The following is a 19829-nucleotide window of genomic DNA, read 5'->3' as shown; positions in this document are numbered from 1 at the left end:
CCACCCAGAACAGCCTAGCAACCACCCCAGCAACCACCCCAAGTACCTTAGCAACAGCCTAGCAACACCATAACAACCACTCAGGTTACCATAGCAACCGCCTAGCAACATCTTAGCAACCACCCAAGTATCTTAGCAACTGCCTATTAATACCCTAGCAACCACCCAGGTTACCATAGCAACCACCTAACAACCGCCCAGAACACCCTAGCAACCACCCAGGTTACCATAGCAACCACCTAGCAGCACCTTAGCAAACACCTAGCAACATATTAGCAACCACCCAGGTTACCATAGCAACCACCCAGAACACCTTAGCAATTGCCTAGCAGCACCTTAGCAACCACCCCAAGTTCCTTAGCAACACCCTAGCCTCACCCTAGCAACCACCCAGAACACCTTAGCAATTGCCTAGAAACACCCTAGCAAGCGAGTACTGAGTTTTGCCACTACCTTTTCTTCAAGAAATGTACATTCTATAAAATATTTCAACACAAGCATTTCAGTCAAATATATTTTACGCAATATGTAAAACCAACCCGCAGCAACAGTTTAACAGTACTCCAGTTCTGCGGGAAAACCGCACGAGTGAAGGTAACCCTTCACTCGAAGAACACACACAAATCATACATGATCATAATATGTATTTATTTGGTTTATATTGCATCTACCAATATGTCTGTCTCTTCCCTGTCTCTCTGTTAATACCATTTCAGAAATGTCTGGTTTCAAGAACCTGCATTAAAACACTGGCTTCAGCCTGCACTTTTGGGAAATACTGCAGTCACACTTAATGCTAAGAAGTCTAAATAAACATGCTGAAAACCAATCACATCACAAGTGCCAGGCCTTTCCCCCATCAGAGGCAGGTGCGTATGAACTCATCAACATCACACAGAAATCTCACTGATGCAGAAACTCAGTGTTCCTTAGATTTATGCAAAGCATGTTTTAAAGATGCTGCTGCCATCAAATCACACCAGACCAAATGCACTGAAAGTGTGATTGTGACTGATCAGTGAACTTGTCACAGGCCTTGGTGAGGGATCATTTAGTCTTTTAATCTACTAATTTAATTCTAGACATCGTGATCCACTGCTTCAGTCTGTCTGAAATCTGCATTATTAGCTGTAACTTGGCAGCAGTGGAGCTAGAAAACTACACAGCAGATGGAATCATTGAATCACTAAAGTCTTGCCTGTCCTCTCTAGATATCAACAAGATGTCAGGGCTAGGAACTGATAATGCATCAGTAATGAGCGGAATAAATAGCGGTGTGTATGCAAAACTGAAGCAAATTTGGTGTTAGTGCAATGCGCACAATGTCACAATCTGTGTCTCATGCTTACGAGAAGTTTTTGGCCTTCCTAGTCAGAGAGACATTAATGTTAATGTTTCAACAGAGGATATTACACCATATATGGTGATATACCTGGATTCTCAACGGAAAGACTAATGAGAGAAGAGTCAGTGCCAGAAGTGAGAGCGCTGCAGAAAATTCATACTGTAGAGGAAATAAAACACCACTTACTGCAGCCACGTAAAAATGGCTCTGCATTAGATTTGAACTTAATTTATTTTATTAGACTAATTTATTTGAAAGAAATGTAGCACTTTTCGAGCTATACAATAAAAAACTATAAAATCAAAAACTCTTAGTAAACCTAATTAGACAAATGAAATGTCATGTCATATCATTGGTCAAATGGCATCAGTGTGTGTGTGTGTGTGTGTGTGAGGAGACAGGCTGATTTTAATTAATTTGCTTGTGATAAAAATGTACAAAATGCCTTTTTGTAAAAAGTGTCATGAAAATGTTCTACGTGATGAAGGTCAAAAGGTACTTTCAAGCAGCAGGCCTGAGAGGAAAGAGGAACAGGTTTGTGTTACCGTTTAAGAGGCTTATCACATCTGTATAATGAGGGAACCAAAGGATGGCAGTCAAAAACATGGATCTAAATGGAGGAATTTCAACTGGAAGAGCAAAACCAGAGCAAGAAACAGGAACATGCACATGTAACAACTGACAAATAATCACGCAAGGGTTATTGTTGAATGAACACGATTTAATCGTAGAACCCATTATGCATCTAATCAAATTAAGTAAACTTGGATTGCTTTGAATTTTGATATGAACACAATATACATTTGTAGTTTAAACATCATCTTAATACGTCAGAAGAATGAAAATGTTTGTATTATGTGGTAATGCACTTTAATTTAACAAAACTTCATCTTGTTGCTTCAGTTAAATTTAAATTGATTAATGCAAATAATGATGTCCTAAGTTGATTTGAAGATCCATTGCCACCAATACAGCTAGAGTCAACTTAAGTTTGTGATGCTTTTAGGAAACAGCACTACCATAGCGATCACTTCATTATTAAAATGAAAAGAAGTTTTGTTAGCTGGTCCCCAACACAAGCACAAGTCACTCCATTTTCTCATCTTGCAAAAAAAAAAAAAAAAAAGCTTAAAATAACACTTTATTTCAACATTTACTCTCTCAGTTCAGCCCCTTTGCAAAGCATGATGGGAAGTAAAAGTCCTGTTTGATTAACTCCTGGTTGGCTGGTTTGGGTTACTTGATTGAAACGTGTTATTCCAATATGAAAACATCAAGTTAAGTCAAAGAGTAATCGTTTCAAGTCAATTTAACACAAATCAATCACATTTAAACCAGAAACCTGATACAATGGTTTTGAATCAAAATAAATTGTTTAAATAAAGTGAACAGCATCAAAAATCATTTTTTTGAGTGTGGAGAATTTTGCAACAAAAATTCTCCGATGCAACAACCCAGCGGTGGCTTTACTACAACATCAACCCAGCTGTTGGGTCACTCAGAGCTTTTTGCATCCTCGTCAGGAGAGAGCAGATCTCAATTCAGGTGAACTGGTGCTTTACTTTGCTAAAATAAAGATTTGTATACATTTTTATTTAGTCTATAAAGTCTTTTTCAGTGCTGTATATCATTTGATTTAATGAGATGTCAGTCAGCAGCATCAGTTGTCTCGATGGAAACATGTTTTTCCTTGATTTTTACTCCTTATAATACACACTGCTGCGCTTACGACAGGGATATATGTGGGAAATAGAAGGAAACTAATCAAAGCGGAGAGGAGAGAGAGGTTTTGGACACAGTGCTCTTGGCGTGAGAAAAAAATAAGCAAAATACGGTTGATTTTGTTTTCAAACGTAAAAAATCCATTTTTAAAAAGCAAATTTGTTTAATGGTATAAGCTGTATAATTGTTGAGTTCTTCATTCTTTTTGCACTTTTTCACATACACATGTACACATTGTTTTAACTCTTGCCTATATTTGTGTGCATTCCTGGGTCTTACTGCTTATTAATAAATGTTCACCTTTTGATTATTACTGTTGTTACTCAAGAAATTTTGTGTGTGATTTTAATTTTCAGCATATTTTGGGTTCATTTAAGCCAGCGATATAGTAATTTTGAATTAATAGTTGAGTTTAAAAAAACAACGCAGAATGTTGGGTCAAACATTTAACCCAGCCAGCTGGGTAAAAACAACCCAGTGATTTATTCTCACTTTATTAGGATTAAGATCCGGGGAGTCGCTTGGCCATGGATCCAAAATTTCAACGTAATGATCACTTCATCATCACTCTTGCCTTTTGACATGGTGCTCCATCACGCTGGAAGATGCATGGATCATCACCAAATTGCTCCTGGAGAGAAATTGCTCTTGAGGACTTTTGATACCATTCTTTATTCCTGGCAGTGTTTTGGGGCAGAATTGTGAGAAAGAGAGAGAGAGAGACTCCCTTGGATGAAAAGCAGCCCCACACATGGTCATGGATGTTTTTTTTTACAACACAACTATAGGCTATAATTAGACCTAGAACTTATTTTACCGTCCTTTTCTCTTATTTATTCCCTTAAATCCCTTTTAATCCTTTAATTTTTATTTAATTATTTAATTTTTCCCTTAAAAAAAAATCTTCTGGTTCTTTCAGGTGTAATATTCTTTGCAGTATTTTCTTGCATGTGAGGACATTTTGATGCAAAGCATTGACGGCTGCACGTCTTTCTTTGGAGGAACCATTGCTATCACAAGAACACAATGATTGGAAGCACTTCTTCCCTCCTTTTATAGGAATCTGTCTTCTCTGATTATCCAATCAGAATGACAGAGTGATTTCACCTGACTAGCACTCGTTGTGCTGATGAAATGATTAGTGAAATCATGTTAGCTGGTCATTTTTTTTTTTTTGCCAGGGCCAAAAATTTAGGAATTTTGTGCAAAAAAATAAATAAAAACAAATTTTGGATTAAAGTTCATTTTTTGGCCAATGAAACTTTTTGCAATTATTTAAAATGCATCTGATCACTCTGAACAATAATCTAGAAACATGAATCAGCATCACAACAACTGAAGCATGTCACTGCCAGTACTTTTGATTACGGCTGTATATCTGCTATAAGCTTGTTTGACAAATTAAAATTCTTTGGACATTTTTCATTTTCATTTCACATATTCATTTTCTTAAAAATCATTCATTAAGCAGCCAGGGAATGGTTTAATGTTCAGAATTGTCAGAATTGTTCAAATCACTGAAATTGTTGGGTTGAAAACATTTTGTATTTTTTTTTTTAATTGTATACTCTAAAAAAAAATGCTGGGTTAAAAACAACCCAAGTTGGGTTGAAAATGGACAAACCCAGCGGTTAAATGTTTGACCCAACGTGCTGGACACTTTTATTTAACCCAATTATTGTTTTAAAAATTACTATATGTCTGGCTTAAAATGAAAACAAAATATGTTGGAAATTAAAAATCAAACATAATTATTAGAGGCAACAATAATAATCAAAAGGTGAACATTTATTAATAATTAATTTAATACATGTTCGTTTTTAATTATTATTCATTTAACATATTACTAAATGTTCATTTCCAACATATTTTGGGCAAGAAATCAGTCATTTTTAATCAATAGTTGAGTTAAATAAAACTACCCAGCAGGCTGAGCAAACATTTAACCCAATCGCTGGGTTTGTGATCTCATTTTTTAGACTGTAGAAATATGGATCTACAAATATGACAATACAATTTGAATTTGAATTGTGTAAATTTTAATTATAGACAAGTGTCATTTAACAGAAATGAATATTAAGTGGCTTTTAATATAGTTTTATAATTTTTTTAAACTTGAATCCTGAACATTTGATATTTAACAAAATTGTTAAATATCAAATGTAAATCAAATGTAAATGTATATAAAACACTAAAAAAATACAGGGTTAAAAATAACCAAAGTTGGGTTAAAATTGGACAAACCCAGCGATTGGGTTAATTTTAAACCAGCAAATCAGTTGTTTTAACCCAGCAGTTGGGTTAAATATCTGCTGGGTAGTTTTATTTAACTCAACTATTGTTTAAACATTAATGTATTTCTTGCTCAAAATGAACACAAAATATGTTGGAAATGAACATTTATTAATAAATGTAATGAATAATAATTAAACAATGAACTTTTTATTAAATTGCTTATTAATAAATGTTCACCTTTTGATTATTATTGTTGCCTCTAGTAATTATGTGTCTGATTTTTAATTTCCAACATATTTTGGGTTCATTTTAAGTCAGTCATATAGTCATTTTTGATCAATAGTTGGGTTAAATAAAACAGTTTGGCGAACATTTAACCCAACCGCTGGGTTTGTCCATTTTCAACCCAACTTGGGTTGTTTTTAACCCAGCATTTTTTAGAGTGTAAAATAATCTCAAATGAAAAATAATTTTCTACATATGTATTTTCAATGATTTATAGTGTGTGAATAATCAAGCAATAGTCAGTCGTATTGGTGGCGTTGAGAGGCCCTCAAATAAAATTCTGCTTAGGGCCGGCTCTGGGAACACTGCATGAAAAAACAAGACATTTGTATTGCAGCTGTTTAAAAATGTGGATAACTCAACAGGAGATTTGTCTCTGGCTACGAATAAAACACTTTAATTGATCAGATTCCACTCAGAGGAAAGAAAACACCAGAAATCTATACATGGTGTTTTATCTGAGTCTTTTCTCTAAATCAAAAAAGATTATTTGTGTTGTTTCAGATCCTTCAGTGGCTGTTTTTCAATCACACGTCTTGAAGACTTGTGTTTTTTTTCCACCTGACCACAATCAAGCCCCCATCAGCAGCTCCTGCTCAGGCTGGAAAGCAATTTCCTGCCTCCCTGCAGATGTATTGTGGGACATGAATGATCTCATTAAGAGCCATGCAAAGGGCCCGGAGATGTCGGACAGGGCCTGTGGCAGATGAAAGCTGCCCCTCGTGCCCTCCAGACAGGAGATGTGCCGGAGCGTCGGCTGAGCGCCTCAAAGATCACACTGGATCCAAACGAATCAGTGTTTCATGTCCTGGTGCTTCCCAACCTATTGTCCTTGAAAACCCCTCACCTGGAATTATGCCATGATGAACAAAAAAAAAACTATTTGATGTACTTAAACTTAAAGTATAATCAACCTTTCATTTGAAAATGAAATGAAATTTATGTAATCATTTTTATCCAATAGTTTTTAAAGTCCCCCAGAAAATAACTGTCCTAAAACCATGTTCACAAACACAAACCATGTTCACATTCGTCATCTCAGAGTCAGACAGATGCCTTCTAACAATAAGTCTCCTTACAAACGCTTTGAACGACTCAGAACATCATGGAGAAAGGCTGATAGTTCATCATAACATCGTAAAACACCCGCCGTATTGCTAAATCTACCCAATTTTTCATATCAACAATAATATTGGCTCCCTTGAGCGGACATAGTTAATGATATGCTAAAGCCCGCCCCCACTTTGACATGATTGGTTAGAAGGTAGTGACATCACAGACGTATCTTTGAAACTGTCTTTAGATCACTGCAGTTTAAACAGTAAACACTGATGAATTTAGCACATTAAAAACATCACAGACATATAAACAACATTAAAAACTTGATTTTCACCACAGGGGGACTTTAAATATTTTATATTACACATTTCTTGCCTTTTAATTTTGTAGGATATGGGTAATATCAGTTCTCTTATCAAATCTTTTTTTTTCTGGTGCAGTTTTGCCATGTGTGCTTATTATATTACATTTTTAACAGGATAGCTCACACAAAAATGAAATCATCCTTTACTTATTCCAAACCTGCTTTGGTTAATCTTCAAAATACAAATGAAGATATTTTTAATGTTTAATTTACCATGTGATCAGCGAGTTGCAATTGATATCTTGTACAAAGCTAAAGATATGAGGCTAAAGTTCAGGTAAATGTTTCATAGTTTTCCCTCACACTGAAATATATGAAGTAAATGAAGAATATAACATTCAAGTGTATGAATCTATAGACAGACAGAGAAAGATACTCTAGCTTACTATATTCAGTGTCATAAACAAGATTACAAACACTCAGTATGGTCCCAGCTGTGGAAAAACTGAAAATATCAATCTTAAAATGATGATGTCCAGGCATCACAAAGTTTTGGAAATTAATAAAATATTGGAAAAACTATGTATTGTAAATTTCTGTGAATATACATTTTATGCTCATATTTTATCAGATAACTATTTTGCAACCTATATAATATCTATAATACGCATATGGGAGAAATCATGGAAATGTACTGAGAATGTTTTACAGCCCTGCTTTCTATCTCAAGGTATACTGGTTTCCATGGACTCTACTGCCTCCCAGTGGCCACACACACACACACACACACACACACACACAAATGTTGCAATTCAATTTAACAAATTTATCCACTAATCTATTGAATACAAATTACAAAAATACAAATGACATTTTTCTTTTTTTGCATTTATTCTTTTTTATTCATATCTATGTATTCAAGCCTTCAATATAATGAGAAACACACAGTAACACATACATTTCACACACACATTTTAGTATTTAGATTAAAAAGATCTGGTGGTTTGAATAAAAGATTGAGATGACTGATGATGACTTTAACATGATTATTCATTTAAAATCTGAAATTATGCTGTAATCACCTACAAGCTTATATGCATAATAATCAACCAACATGTGGCTGAACGTGATTTAAAACAGTGGGAAACTGAAAAAGAAAAAAAAATAATAATCGACAAAAAAGTTGAGGCTTTGTCATGCACATGACGTCATTCACTGATACAGCATTGTGTACAAATAATACAGCATCGCCTTAAAATCCAATATCGTAATGAAAGACACACTCAGTGACTGTCTGCATACAGAGGTGCTTTATTGAAGAAGTGCGGTATTCATGCACAGACACAACCTTCATGTGCTCCGACGAGGGAAAAGGCTCATATATGTTATTAGTGTTCTAGCTGAAGCAGGTCTACACACACACACACACACACACACACACACTGATATGACGACTTCTGCTGCTGCTACAGTCGTGTTTGATTTTGGGCAACACTCACACAAAGCGGCTTCAAAGAAAGACAAGGAAACAATAAAAACAAATTTGATTTTGGCAAACGACAGACCCTGATCATCAAGACATCATGTGCAATATAAAACAACTTCACTGAAGTCATAACACGAACATAAAGGGGACCAGCCCGAGACGGCTGCAGCAAACACACATTCAATGACAGTATTGCTGTTCTGGAGTCAGCATGAGTTCTCAACATATGATCTGTGCTGAACACACACTAGAGCTGCACCAATCTGGATACATCGAGAAGCACATTTTTTTTTTTGTTCACTTGTTTCATTATTGGGTGAATCAGCATTTTTGAACAAATGTTTTAAATTAATGATTCAATGACTCACTCAAAGACTTCACTTGTTTCATTACTGGGTGAATCAGCATTTTTGAACAATTGTCTTGAATGATTCAATGACTCACTCAAAGACTTCATTCGTTTCATTACTGGGTGAATCAGCATTTTTGAATAAATGTCTTGAATGATTCAATGACTCACTCAAAGACTTCATTTGTTTCATTACTGGGTGAATCAGCATTTTTGAACACGTCTTGGATGATTCAATGACTCACCCAAAGACTTAATTTGTTTCATTATTGGGTGAATCAGCATTTTTGAACACGTCTTGGATGATTCAATGACTCACTCAAAGACTTAATTTGTTTAATTATTGGGTGAATCAGCATTTTTGAACACGTCTTGGATGATTCAATGACTCACCCAAAGACTTAATTTGTTTCATTATTGGGTGAATCAGCATTTTTGAACACGTTTTGGATGATTCAATGACTCACCCAAAGACTTCATTTGTTTCATTACTGGGTGAATCAGCATTTTTGAACACATCTTGAATGATTCAATGACTCACCCAAAGACTTCACTTGTTTCATTATTGGGTGAATCAGCATTTTTGAACAAATGTTTTAAATTAATGATTCAATGACTCACTCAAAGACTTCACTTGTTTCATTACTGGATGAATCAGTTTTTGAACAAATGTCTTGAATGATTCAATGACTTCACTTGTTTCATTACTGGGTGAATCAGCATTTTTGAACAATTGTCTTGAATGATTCAATGACTCACTCAAAGACTTCATTTGTTTCATTATTGGGTGAATCAGCATTTTTGAACACGTCTTGGATGATTCAATGACTCACCCAAAGACTTCATTTGTTTCATTACTGGGTGAATCAGCATTTTTGAACAAATGTCTTAAATGAATGATTCAATGACTCACTCAAAGACTTCACTTGTTTCATTAATGGGTGAATCAGCATTTTTGAACAAATGTCTTAAATGAATGATTCAATGACTCACTCAAAGACTTCATTCGTTTCATTACTGGGTGAATCAGCATTCTTGAACAAAGGTCTTGAATGATTCAATGACTCACTCATAGACGTGATGAAGCAGTGTTTTTGAACAAATCTCTTGAATGACTAATTCAATGACAAATACATTTTTTAACAGTCACTTGTCACCACCTAGTGGTGTAACGATGTAATGATACAATCTTGATGATACAATTTGAAGCATCAGTTACTTCCAAAAGTTATTTACTCTGTTTTGATCGCTACCGTAGACATCAGTGTTTATATCCGAACTACGAACTTGTATCCCAGTACTTCTGTAATAATTTGAATGTTTGTTCCACAGAATTAATGATACTGTGTGGTTAAAAAGCCGTTTCATAGCTATGCGTGACAACTGCTCTCTCTCTGCCAACGCAGATCTGATTGTTCGCTTGTCAAAGGTTTAATAGAGCGATGAATCGCTGTCATTTAGGAATAAGATTGTGTGAGTGTTTGAATCAAGATTGTGATCTTTTAACAATTAATTGTGCAGCTCTAACACACATCTTCACAGCACAGAGGTCAACAAACCACTGTAATGGAAGCAAATTAATGTATTTTGTGCTTGGCCTATGTAACAGAAAGCAAGTTTATAATCAAACATCTATAGGGACATACCTTCATTTTTTTTTTTTTTTAACAATGATCCAGCAGACATGTAAAAATTACGTTCTGCTGAAGAACAGTCTGAAAACTTTACACACATCAGCAGCATTCAAAACATCTGCTGTCAGACACCAAAGAAAACACAAGCAGAAAAGCCCATCTGAAGAATGCACACGAAATAAACAAACGACTGTGAAAGCACAATCCCTCCTCCCCTTGATTAAATAAGACACCATGTGTAGACAAAATCAACCGTTTGCATTTCCTCTTCTTCAGTTGGTCAAAAGATGTAATCGTCGGTCATCTTGAGCGAAGGCATGGCCTCGTTGACGTTCTGGTCGAGGCGGTGATACTCCACCCCGCGTGAGCAGAAGCCGTCCCGCCAGCGGCGACTCTGAGCCAGCAGCATCAGCTACACCAGAGGAAAGATACGGAGCAATGATGATGACACTTCATTCAATGCAAATACATTTATATGCCTTTCATCACCTTGATTTTATATACTGCTTGATCTGACATATGTGTGAACTGGTGTTGCCATGATATTGAAATTTCTAACTTTACAATACTTTTTTTAGAAAATCGATATTTGATACCATTTTTTTGATGAGAGAAAATACCATAACAACAATGGCATAAAATTTGAACATCATCTAAGTTTATTTTCTTTTGGTCATAATCACTGATAGAACTATAGACACAATAAACAGGTCGAAATTTGTCAACCGGATGAGATTATGGACTATCATCTTTATCACAGTTACGCTCACATGACGTTGCTGTGCCGCGCCATCAAGAAAGCTACTCATTTGCATGCATTTTTAAGCATTGCTGTTTAAAAGCCAAGTGATTTTAATTGCTAAATTTCTCTACCGATAGCCAATTATTCAGAGTGATATCTACCGATACCGATAGTTTGGGGTTCACATTATATTTTTAATTACTATATTTTGAAAGAAATGCAAATAAAAACTTTATTCTCTCCACTTCAACTTGTTTCAGAGTAACTGGTATTCGTTATAAACAAACACATTACTCAAGTTAATATAAACACATTTACTACATTCTGAAAATTAAATTAATATTTATTAACTTTCTGAATGTTATTAATTCATATAATACTATTAATATTAAACATCAAACTGGTTTCTTAGCATTTTCTTTACACAAAGCACAAATGCTTTACATAGCATTGAAAATATGGATTATTGGCCGATATATTGGTGCATCTCTAATTTTAATTATATGTGCTAAGGCTGGGCGATATGGCCAGAAATATCATAATATCTTTCCCATATCATATGATATCAATATTTATCACAATATTCATTAATGGGGAAGGGCCTTGAGAATGACCTGGAAAATGAATGTAAATGTAAACTGCATAAGAGTAGCTACCTTTTAATTTAGAAATCTGTTTTATTTTTCCTTAAATTCAGTGTTTTCCATTTAATTTTTTTGGGATTCTGTGTTTTATGATTTAATACAAAATGTATATAAACTGACAATTTAATCAAGCTTTAAAAATGTAATCAAATGAAAATGTAACAATTTACAACAAAACATTGCATTTTTTGTTTTTGTTTTGTTAAATAAGATGCTGCACAACAGAACTGTATAAATTTAAAACTAAAATTATGGAAGAAAAAAAATATCTATGTTGTATGATATTCCTTAGGAATAATATTATTATTGCTTAGAGAAGTACATGTTAGGCTACAGTAGTGATATATTTCTGTCATAATTTCCTGAAATTAAACCAAACTTTTATTTTGACGGTTTGTCGTGAAGATCATAGTTTCAGTTTCAGTGTGTATTTGACTTGACAGTACTTTTTCTCACACGAAACAGTGAAAAGTTTGTGAAGAGACTCTCAAAGCAGCTCTGGAGATACAGTTCATATGTTCATGCCCTCACATATATTGAGACGGCAGACGCTGAAAACACCCTGAGTGACACGTGTGCGAGACGAAACCGTTCATTCAGACGTGCAGAAATCACTTTTTAGCGACATGCACTGACTGGCTGTTAACAGAGTTTTTTATATTCTGTTTTTCTTCTTCATTTCCACAAAAATGAAGCAACTCGTCTCCTATCATTAACTCTACGTGTAACTTGGCATGACATGAATGTTAAATAACTGGAAAACCAATGTGTTTTTTTGTCCATTGTGCAACTTAAGCCTTGGCGTGAACCAAATCAGCACTGCACTGCAGAAGAGAAGCGTCTAGTCTTCACATGACTATCGGCTGTTCAGAGTGAGGTTCAATTCCCAAAACTCTAAAATGGCATCATATCATTTTTGATATGCAAATTCGTGAGGCCTCTAAATAGGGTTGTGATGGTAATGAAATTCTCTCACCAGTTAATTGACATGTGACAACACCGGTAATACCCGTATCACTGGGATGGGGAGCACCTCGCTTTTAAATCGCTAATTTTCCCTAGGTTCCCTATTAGCACTGAGTTTAAATCCAAAATACTGCAAAAATCCCAAAATCTTCCACTATCGTCTTGTCAGTCAGCTCCTCACTATCGTGATAAATGAAATCGGTCTCCTGCTGCTGATCTGTGCTGCGGCTTTCTGCAATGGTCTGTGTTACTGGTGTTCAGCTGCAAACCACAGATTACATCACTTGCCCACCGCAGCACCACCCCCTACCGTCGTCGTCATTTTTTGTTAAAAATAAAAATAAAAATTATAAAGCAGCACTCAACGCTAAAGATTTTTCAAATTTTTCAAATTGGTTCAAATTTTTACTTGCCCTGCCAGAATTTATACTGGCCCCACAACAAAAAAATAATAAAGTAAAAGAAAAGAAAATGGGTCTATAAAATAAGTGTAGTTATTGTTTTTGATACATGTAACCTTAATAAATAGGGTTATGGCACCAAAAGCTACTAGATTAACTCACTTAAATTTTAAATATTGTTAGACAAATAAACAGTATGTAATAAAATAGTAACAAATAATCAAATTATGAATTATAGCAAAAAGAAATACAACAGAACAAACATATAAATGAAATAAACAGTGCTTTTCAAGTTTTTCATGTCGATTTTCAGGTACAGAAATCGAATGTACAGCTAACTACATTACTATAGATTAAACTTTATTAAAGTTAATCAGTCGAGAGCAGTTACAGATGCATAAATAATGTTTTGAAATGCTGAAAATATAAAAGATTAAATACTGTTATTTTAAAGTATTTAAAAAAAAATAAAAGACACTTTAAATGTGAAATTAAACCCGCCAGTAGGTGGAAGTGAATCAATGTTAATGAGCGAATCATTGAGATTCAACCGATTCATTCAAACGGCTGATTCATTCAGGAAGTGTTGCTCAGAGACACAAAACAATTCTGTGGACTTTGGAACTATTTTTCGTTGACGAAATACAGCGAAACAGATGATTTGGTTTCTAAAATGTAAGTCACTTGATATTAAGTATTCAGCTATACGCTGAATAAATCAATATCACATTTGTAATCATGCTGATATTTGAACAAAAAACTGAGCTCTTTGTTTAATATTGGTTAACTATATTAAATTATATAAATATGAAAGATATACAGGGGCATTTTTGTCCCTTATCTTAAATTCTGGGGAATTCTAAAGGCATTTTAGTAGACCAAATCACGCAGTGAAAGCGTGCAGAGTGAGGAGCTGACTGACAAGACGATAGCAGATGATGTTTGGATTTTTGCAATAGTTTGGATTTAAAGCCAGGGCTAACAGGGAACATGCAAAGGATTAGTTGTGTTTTTTTCCATTACGAATAATAACCCACCATTCAAGCAATTTCCGCCCCCGAATTGGCGCTAATTTGAAAACGAAATGACATAAATGCACTACAAATAATGCAATTAGATCAAAGAGAAGCCCATTTTCTTTTGCAATGCCACATCCTATCAAACAAGTTGCCACATACCTTTCTCTTGTTGTGGTAGGTGATGTACACAATGGCAACTAGAAAGGCGATGACAACCAGATGAAAGAAGAAGTGGGAATCTTCATCCTGGGTTGTATAGATGGTTGTGTCCTTGATTTGAACATGTATTTTTTCAGCGCTCTCAGGGGGAGTGTTGTCTTTCCCCATACCCTGGGTGTGTTGAGGTGTTTCAATGTCACCCATGTAATCATCAATATCACCATCATCATCATCATCATCATCCTCATTATCTATGTTGCCTTTCAATTCTGGAGCCAGTCCTAGAGACGTGCTTTCACCCATGTAATCTACGGTGCTCTCTGCTTTGCCTCCTGCAGGGGTGGAGACGGCGGCTGGCGTGTCTGCAGGTGCAGCGGTAGTCTCTGGTGCTCTAAGTTTGGCAGGTGTTGTCTGTTTTGGAGCGGTTTTGTGCTGGTCTGCGGCAGTGGTCGTAGGTGGAGCGGTGGGAGTGACTGCTGCTTTGGTGCTGCTGTCGGCCACAATAGCGGGAGCTGCCGTCACATTCATAACCTTGCCCAATTTGCTCCCATTACTGACGTTCTGGGTATTCGACACTTCCTTATGATGATCTACTGTGATGTTTGAAGTTATTTCCTTAACAGCGTCCTGTTGCACAACAGCTGTGGGTGGAAAACAAGCCACATTACTTTTACATCTGTCGAGGACATGACAGGCCACATTTTCATGTAGAGCTGCATGATTAATCGTTAAAAAATATTGCAATCTTGATTCAAACACCCACATGATTTTATTCCTAAATGACAATGATTCACCTGTGTCTATTAAAACTTTAACAAGTATGATCACACACTGTGAACCCTAACGCTCAAAATAATTCATTGGTTTGAGTAGGACAAACTTAAATTAAACAAATTAGTTCAGTCGAATTAACTTTTATGAGTATTTAGTAGGGTTGAAAAAGGGGTGGTTTCCATGGGAACTTAACCTGGGGAATTTTGGAAATATTCCAATTTGGCAACTTAATGGGAATTTATGGGAATTATTTGGAATTTTGGGAAATGTATATAAAATGTATAATATTTATATAAAATGCATCATATACAAACATAAATATACACATTTTGTTTGGTCATAACATGAAATACCAGTTAATTATTTTTCGCATTCAATTAATTCTAATTTAGTAAATATGTAAAATATATTTTATTGCAGCAATTGTTATGTGTTATTTATTTCAGTATCACATGATCCTTCAGAAATCATTCTAATATGCTGATTTGATCCTCAGTGACTATCAATGTTTTGCTGCTTAATATTTTTTGGAACCTGCAATACTTTTTCAGGATTCATTGAAAAAAAGTATCTCATGTTATAAAAAATATTAAGCAGCAAAACTGTTTCCAACATTGCTAATTGAGTATCAAATTAACATATTAGTCTTCTGAAGGATCGCGTGACACTGAAAATTCATCTTCGCATCACAGAAATAACTAATATTTTAATGTATATTAAAATAGAAAACCATTATTTTAAATTGTAGTTATATTTCACAATATTACAGTTTTTTCTGTATTTTTCATCAAATGTGCATGTTATGGACTGGGGGATGCACAGTGCATGCAGGGGGTGTGGCCTTAATATCCCTGCAGTAAGTCATGTGCTGTGTGAATGTGATTGAGGAATGTGCAGGTTAAAAATTAAACTGAAATTGCATTAAATCTGATTGTTTTAACCAAAATTATGCTGCAAGATGTTTTTTTCAACTACATTTAAGTTCCCTATTATAGGCTAACCTGCAATTTTGCAAATTTCCTGTTTATGGCAATATTCCCATTAATTCCCATGAAAAGTTTCCAGCTTTGAAAATTCTCAGAATTTTGTAACTCTAGTATTTAGCACTTTGTTTCAGTTCACAGAACTGATATATTTTGAGTAAACTGAACTGTTTCATTGTTTTGGGTGTGAACTTATTTCGTTTAATTTAGACAAACTTAAGTTTAACTGGAACTGGGCTGAGATTTCTATTTCCCAGCATGCTCTGCCCATGGCACTCGAAAGGGAGAGTAAATGCTAAAATTAAGTGTTATGCAGTTTTGTGTGTGTGTGCGTGTGCAAGATTAATGTTAAGTGGGAGATTCAGTAGTGATTAGAAGAGTTAGAAGAGTTTCTGTTAATGTGGGTTTTTGGAGAGTTAACATCATGGTGACAAGAGGTGCTATACCATGCTATTGTATTATTTGTTAACATGTTAGCAAATTAGCATAATTTAGCTTAGCTAAGTTTACACCAATAAAAATTTTCAAATCGAGGTTACATGAAAATTTTAAGTTTTGTATGAATTAGTGTACTCAAACATTTAAAGTTAAGAACAATCAAAATGTCTGAGTAAAAAATAAAAATCTGCCATGCTTACGTAAACTTTGAATTTCTTAACTTAAAAATGTTTTGAGTTTTGCCAACTTATTCGGGTTTACAGTGCAGCGAACATTCGGATCTGCGTTGGCGCTGCCGCTGAGCCATCATCAAGTATGAAACAGCTTCACAAACAGAACTGGGGTTAAAGTTTATAGTTTGGATATAAACACTGATGTCTACGGAAGCAAAAATAGAGCAAAACATGGCGCTTCAAATAACAATTGTATCAGTTACATCGTTACACCAGTAGATGGCGACAAGTGACAGTTAAAAAATTTATTTGTTATTGAATCATTCATTCAAGAGATTCGTTCGGAAACACTGATTCATCCATTAATGAAACAGGTGAAGTATTCATCAGTGAGTCATTGAATCATTCACTCAAACTGATTTTTTTTTTTAATTAAAGCATTCAGATTCAACATATCAAATCGGAACTACATAAATGGTTGGAAACAAAGTTTGGAGGGTTTGATATGCTGGCAGGGATGGGGAGGGATTTTCCTGCCTCTGCTTTTAATGCATTCCCCATTATCGACAGTAGATGGTGATGTAAGTTGTCCTACCACTATCTCTACGGAGTAATTCCAATATAAGAGTCAAAATCTGCTAAGGGGCAATAATAGAATTTTTGTTATAAGAGACAATAAAAACATCTGTGCATCAAAACCACTCCTTCCTTGGTAGAAAAAACAAAACAAAACTTAATTTTCAAAAGTCAACAAATTTGCGACATTTTTAAAAGAAATTTCAGAAACTTCCCAGGCTCAGATTTTTTAATTTTGTTAATATTTTTTCTGTAGAATGACAAAAACAATAATGAAAGCCAAAATATTAAATGTCATGGAAGAATATTTATTGAGTAATCCACTATTTTGTACAGCAGGGCTCGACAATAAGGACTGCCCGATGGCCCGGGGCCAGTGTGAACGAAGCTCAGGACAGTAGATGGAACGGTCACTTGCCCGATCAGGCCAGTGCTGTAGGGTGTGCGATATATATTGTCTATGATATCGTAATTGTTGATTTAACGATCTGAAATGATTGAGTATGTCCCTCAATTTACAAAACCAAACAAAAACACACTCATTGAGTGCACGCATGTTCTACGTGACGTAGTCTAGTAGGTTAAGACTAGTGCGCGTGCATATTTAGAGTGTACGCTTTCACTGCATGATTTAGTCTATTAAAATACATTTAGAATGCATCAGAATTCAAGATAAGGGGCAAAAATGCCCCGTATATATTAAATGATATAAATATAAAAGATATTTACCAATATTACACAGCACCGTTTTTCTCCAAATATCAACAATTACAAATGTAATATTGATTTATTCAGCATACAGTTTAATGAACAAGACCTTAATATCATGTGACTTACATTTTACAAACTAAATTGCCTGTTTCGCTGTATTTCAACAATGAAAAATAGTGGAAAAATAGTCCACAGAATTGTTTTGCGTCTCTGAGCAACACTTCCTGAGTGAATCAGCCGTTTGAATGAATCGGTTGAATCTCAATGAGTTGCTCATTAACAGTGATTCACTTCCACCTACTGGCGGGTTTAATTTCACATTTATAGTGTCTTCATTTTTTAAATAATTTCAAATAACAGCATTTAATGTTTTATATTTTCAGCATTTCAAAACATTATTTATGCATCTGTAACTGCTCTCGACTGATTAATAAAGTTTAATCTATAGTTATATAGTTATATTATATATCTATAGTTATATAGTTATACAGTAGATTACAATTTCTGTACCTGAAAATCTCCTGTTTAAACCTACATGAAAAACTTGAAAAGCATTGTAGTCTGTTGTATTCATTTGTGCTAGTACTCGTAATTGGATTATTTGTTACTATTTTATTACTTCTTGTTTATTTATCTAACAATATTTAAAATTCAAGTGAGTTCATCTAGTAGCTTTTGGTGTCATATGCTTATTTATTAAGGTTACATGTATCAAAAACAATGAAAACAATGGAGCCAAATTATTAAAGGGGGTAACAATGATTTTAGAAAAATGGCAGCATTATTTTATTTTTACTATTTTATTAGTTTATTATTTTGTCAGATTGGTAGGTCTATTAGTAAAATTTGTTTCATTATATGCCAACAGTGACAGTTCAAAAATGGGGAAAAGCACTTGTGTTTGTTTGCAAACTCAAGAAGTATTAAAGATCTCTTAATATAATTTTAAATTCTGGTTCTTAAACTTTTCTTGTGCAATCTTCATTTTAAGATATGATATAGAGATATAAAGATCTCAATGCGGCTCCATGAGTTAACTGTACACAATTTCAGGAGTCAAAACCCAAAGTTCGCGTTTTGTTTACAAAGCCATGACAGTTGACAAACTGACCACGTCACAAAGAGCACGAGACTTCCGGTATCGGAATCAAGAATCTTGTGTGAGTTTTATATGGTTTATATGACATAATGTAAATTTATTGGAATCGAGACACAAACATTTGATGAGAAAGACATTTAAGTGGCAAAAAGGAAACATAGTGCATAGTGTATAGTGCGTCATTTGGGACGCAACTTCAGTCACAGGTTAACTTTGACACGAAACTTGGGCTCGATTGTATGAGCATTATGTTATGACACCCCTGGCCGCAGTGAGCAACCCGTCGATGCCTGAAGGGAAATCCTCTACTAACCTGCTGGTGACAGAGAAGCGCAGCTCACAGAAAAGATCTGCAGTGACATTAAAACTGCGAATATTCCCATAGCTGAATCCCTGCATCGAGTCTTCCGGAACGTCGCCATCTTGAATGACGCCGTCATCAGCGCGCATGCTCCGTGTAGCCGCTGCGTTGTGACTGGGGTTGCAAAGTCCTCTATTTTCACGCGGGATTTGTTGCAAAAAAATTTGAAGCCATTTTGATTTACATGGAGGACTGGATCCAACATTAAAGGAGTTTCTTATAAAGTTTAACGTTCATCATTAAAAAAAAAAAAAAGTTAGGGATTTTGTAAGGTTGTATCAGTTATATTTTGTTAAAATTATTATGCTACTGGGGATAACCCTAATTATTTTATTATTATTTATAAAAAAAAAAATAATAATCT

The 19829-nt window shown here is 34.8% G+C and overlaps 1 protein-coding gene across 1 annotated transcript; it reads right to left on the bottom strand.

The window, feature by feature from the left end:
• Positions 1 to 9794: 9794 nt before the first annotated feature.
• On the bottom strand, positions 9795 to 19574 carry lg18h5orf15 (linkage group 18 C5orf15 homolog). The gene is made up of 3 exons (XM_048165332.1): positions 19418 to 19574; positions 14351 to 14991; positions 9795 to 10831 (listed from the first exon to the last, which is right to left on the bottom strand). Exons 1-3 carry the CDS (start codon positions 19542 to 19544, stop codon positions 10700 to 10702), a joined length of 900 nt encoding a protein of 299 aa, XP_048021289.1. The 5' UTR covers positions 19545 to 19574; the 3' UTR covers positions 9795 to 10699.
• Positions 19575 to 19829: the final 255 nt, after the last annotated feature.

This window comes from Megalobrama amblycephala, linkage group LG18 (genome assembly GCF_018812025.1).
Source record: "Megalobrama amblycephala isolate DHTTF-2021 linkage group LG18, ASM1881202v1, whole genome shotgun sequence".
In the NCBI taxonomy this organism is placed as follows: domain Eukaryota; kingdom Metazoa; phylum Chordata; class Actinopteri; order Cypriniformes; family Xenocyprididae; genus Megalobrama; species Megalobrama amblycephala.
Note: the sequence above shows the minus strand (reverse complement) of the source record. Positions and strands in the feature narration are given on the sequence as shown.

What these genes read in the sequence shown, in the direction of transcription:
- lg18h5orf15 (XM_048165332.1), bottom strand. Translation starts at nt 19,544, where the DNA reads ATGACGGCGTCATTCAAGATGGCGACGTTCCGGAAGACTCGATGCAGG. An exon ending in CGCTTCTCTGTCACCAGCAG is followed by an intron (nt 14,992 to 19,417) that starts GTTAGTAGAGGA and finishes TTCCACCCACAG; the next exon opens with CTGTTGTGCAACAGGACGCT. An exon ending in CCTACCACAACAAGAGAAAG is followed by an intron (nt 10,832 to 14,350) that starts GTATGTGGCAAC and finishes CCTCTGGTGTAG; the next exon opens with CTGATGCTGCTGGCTCAGAG.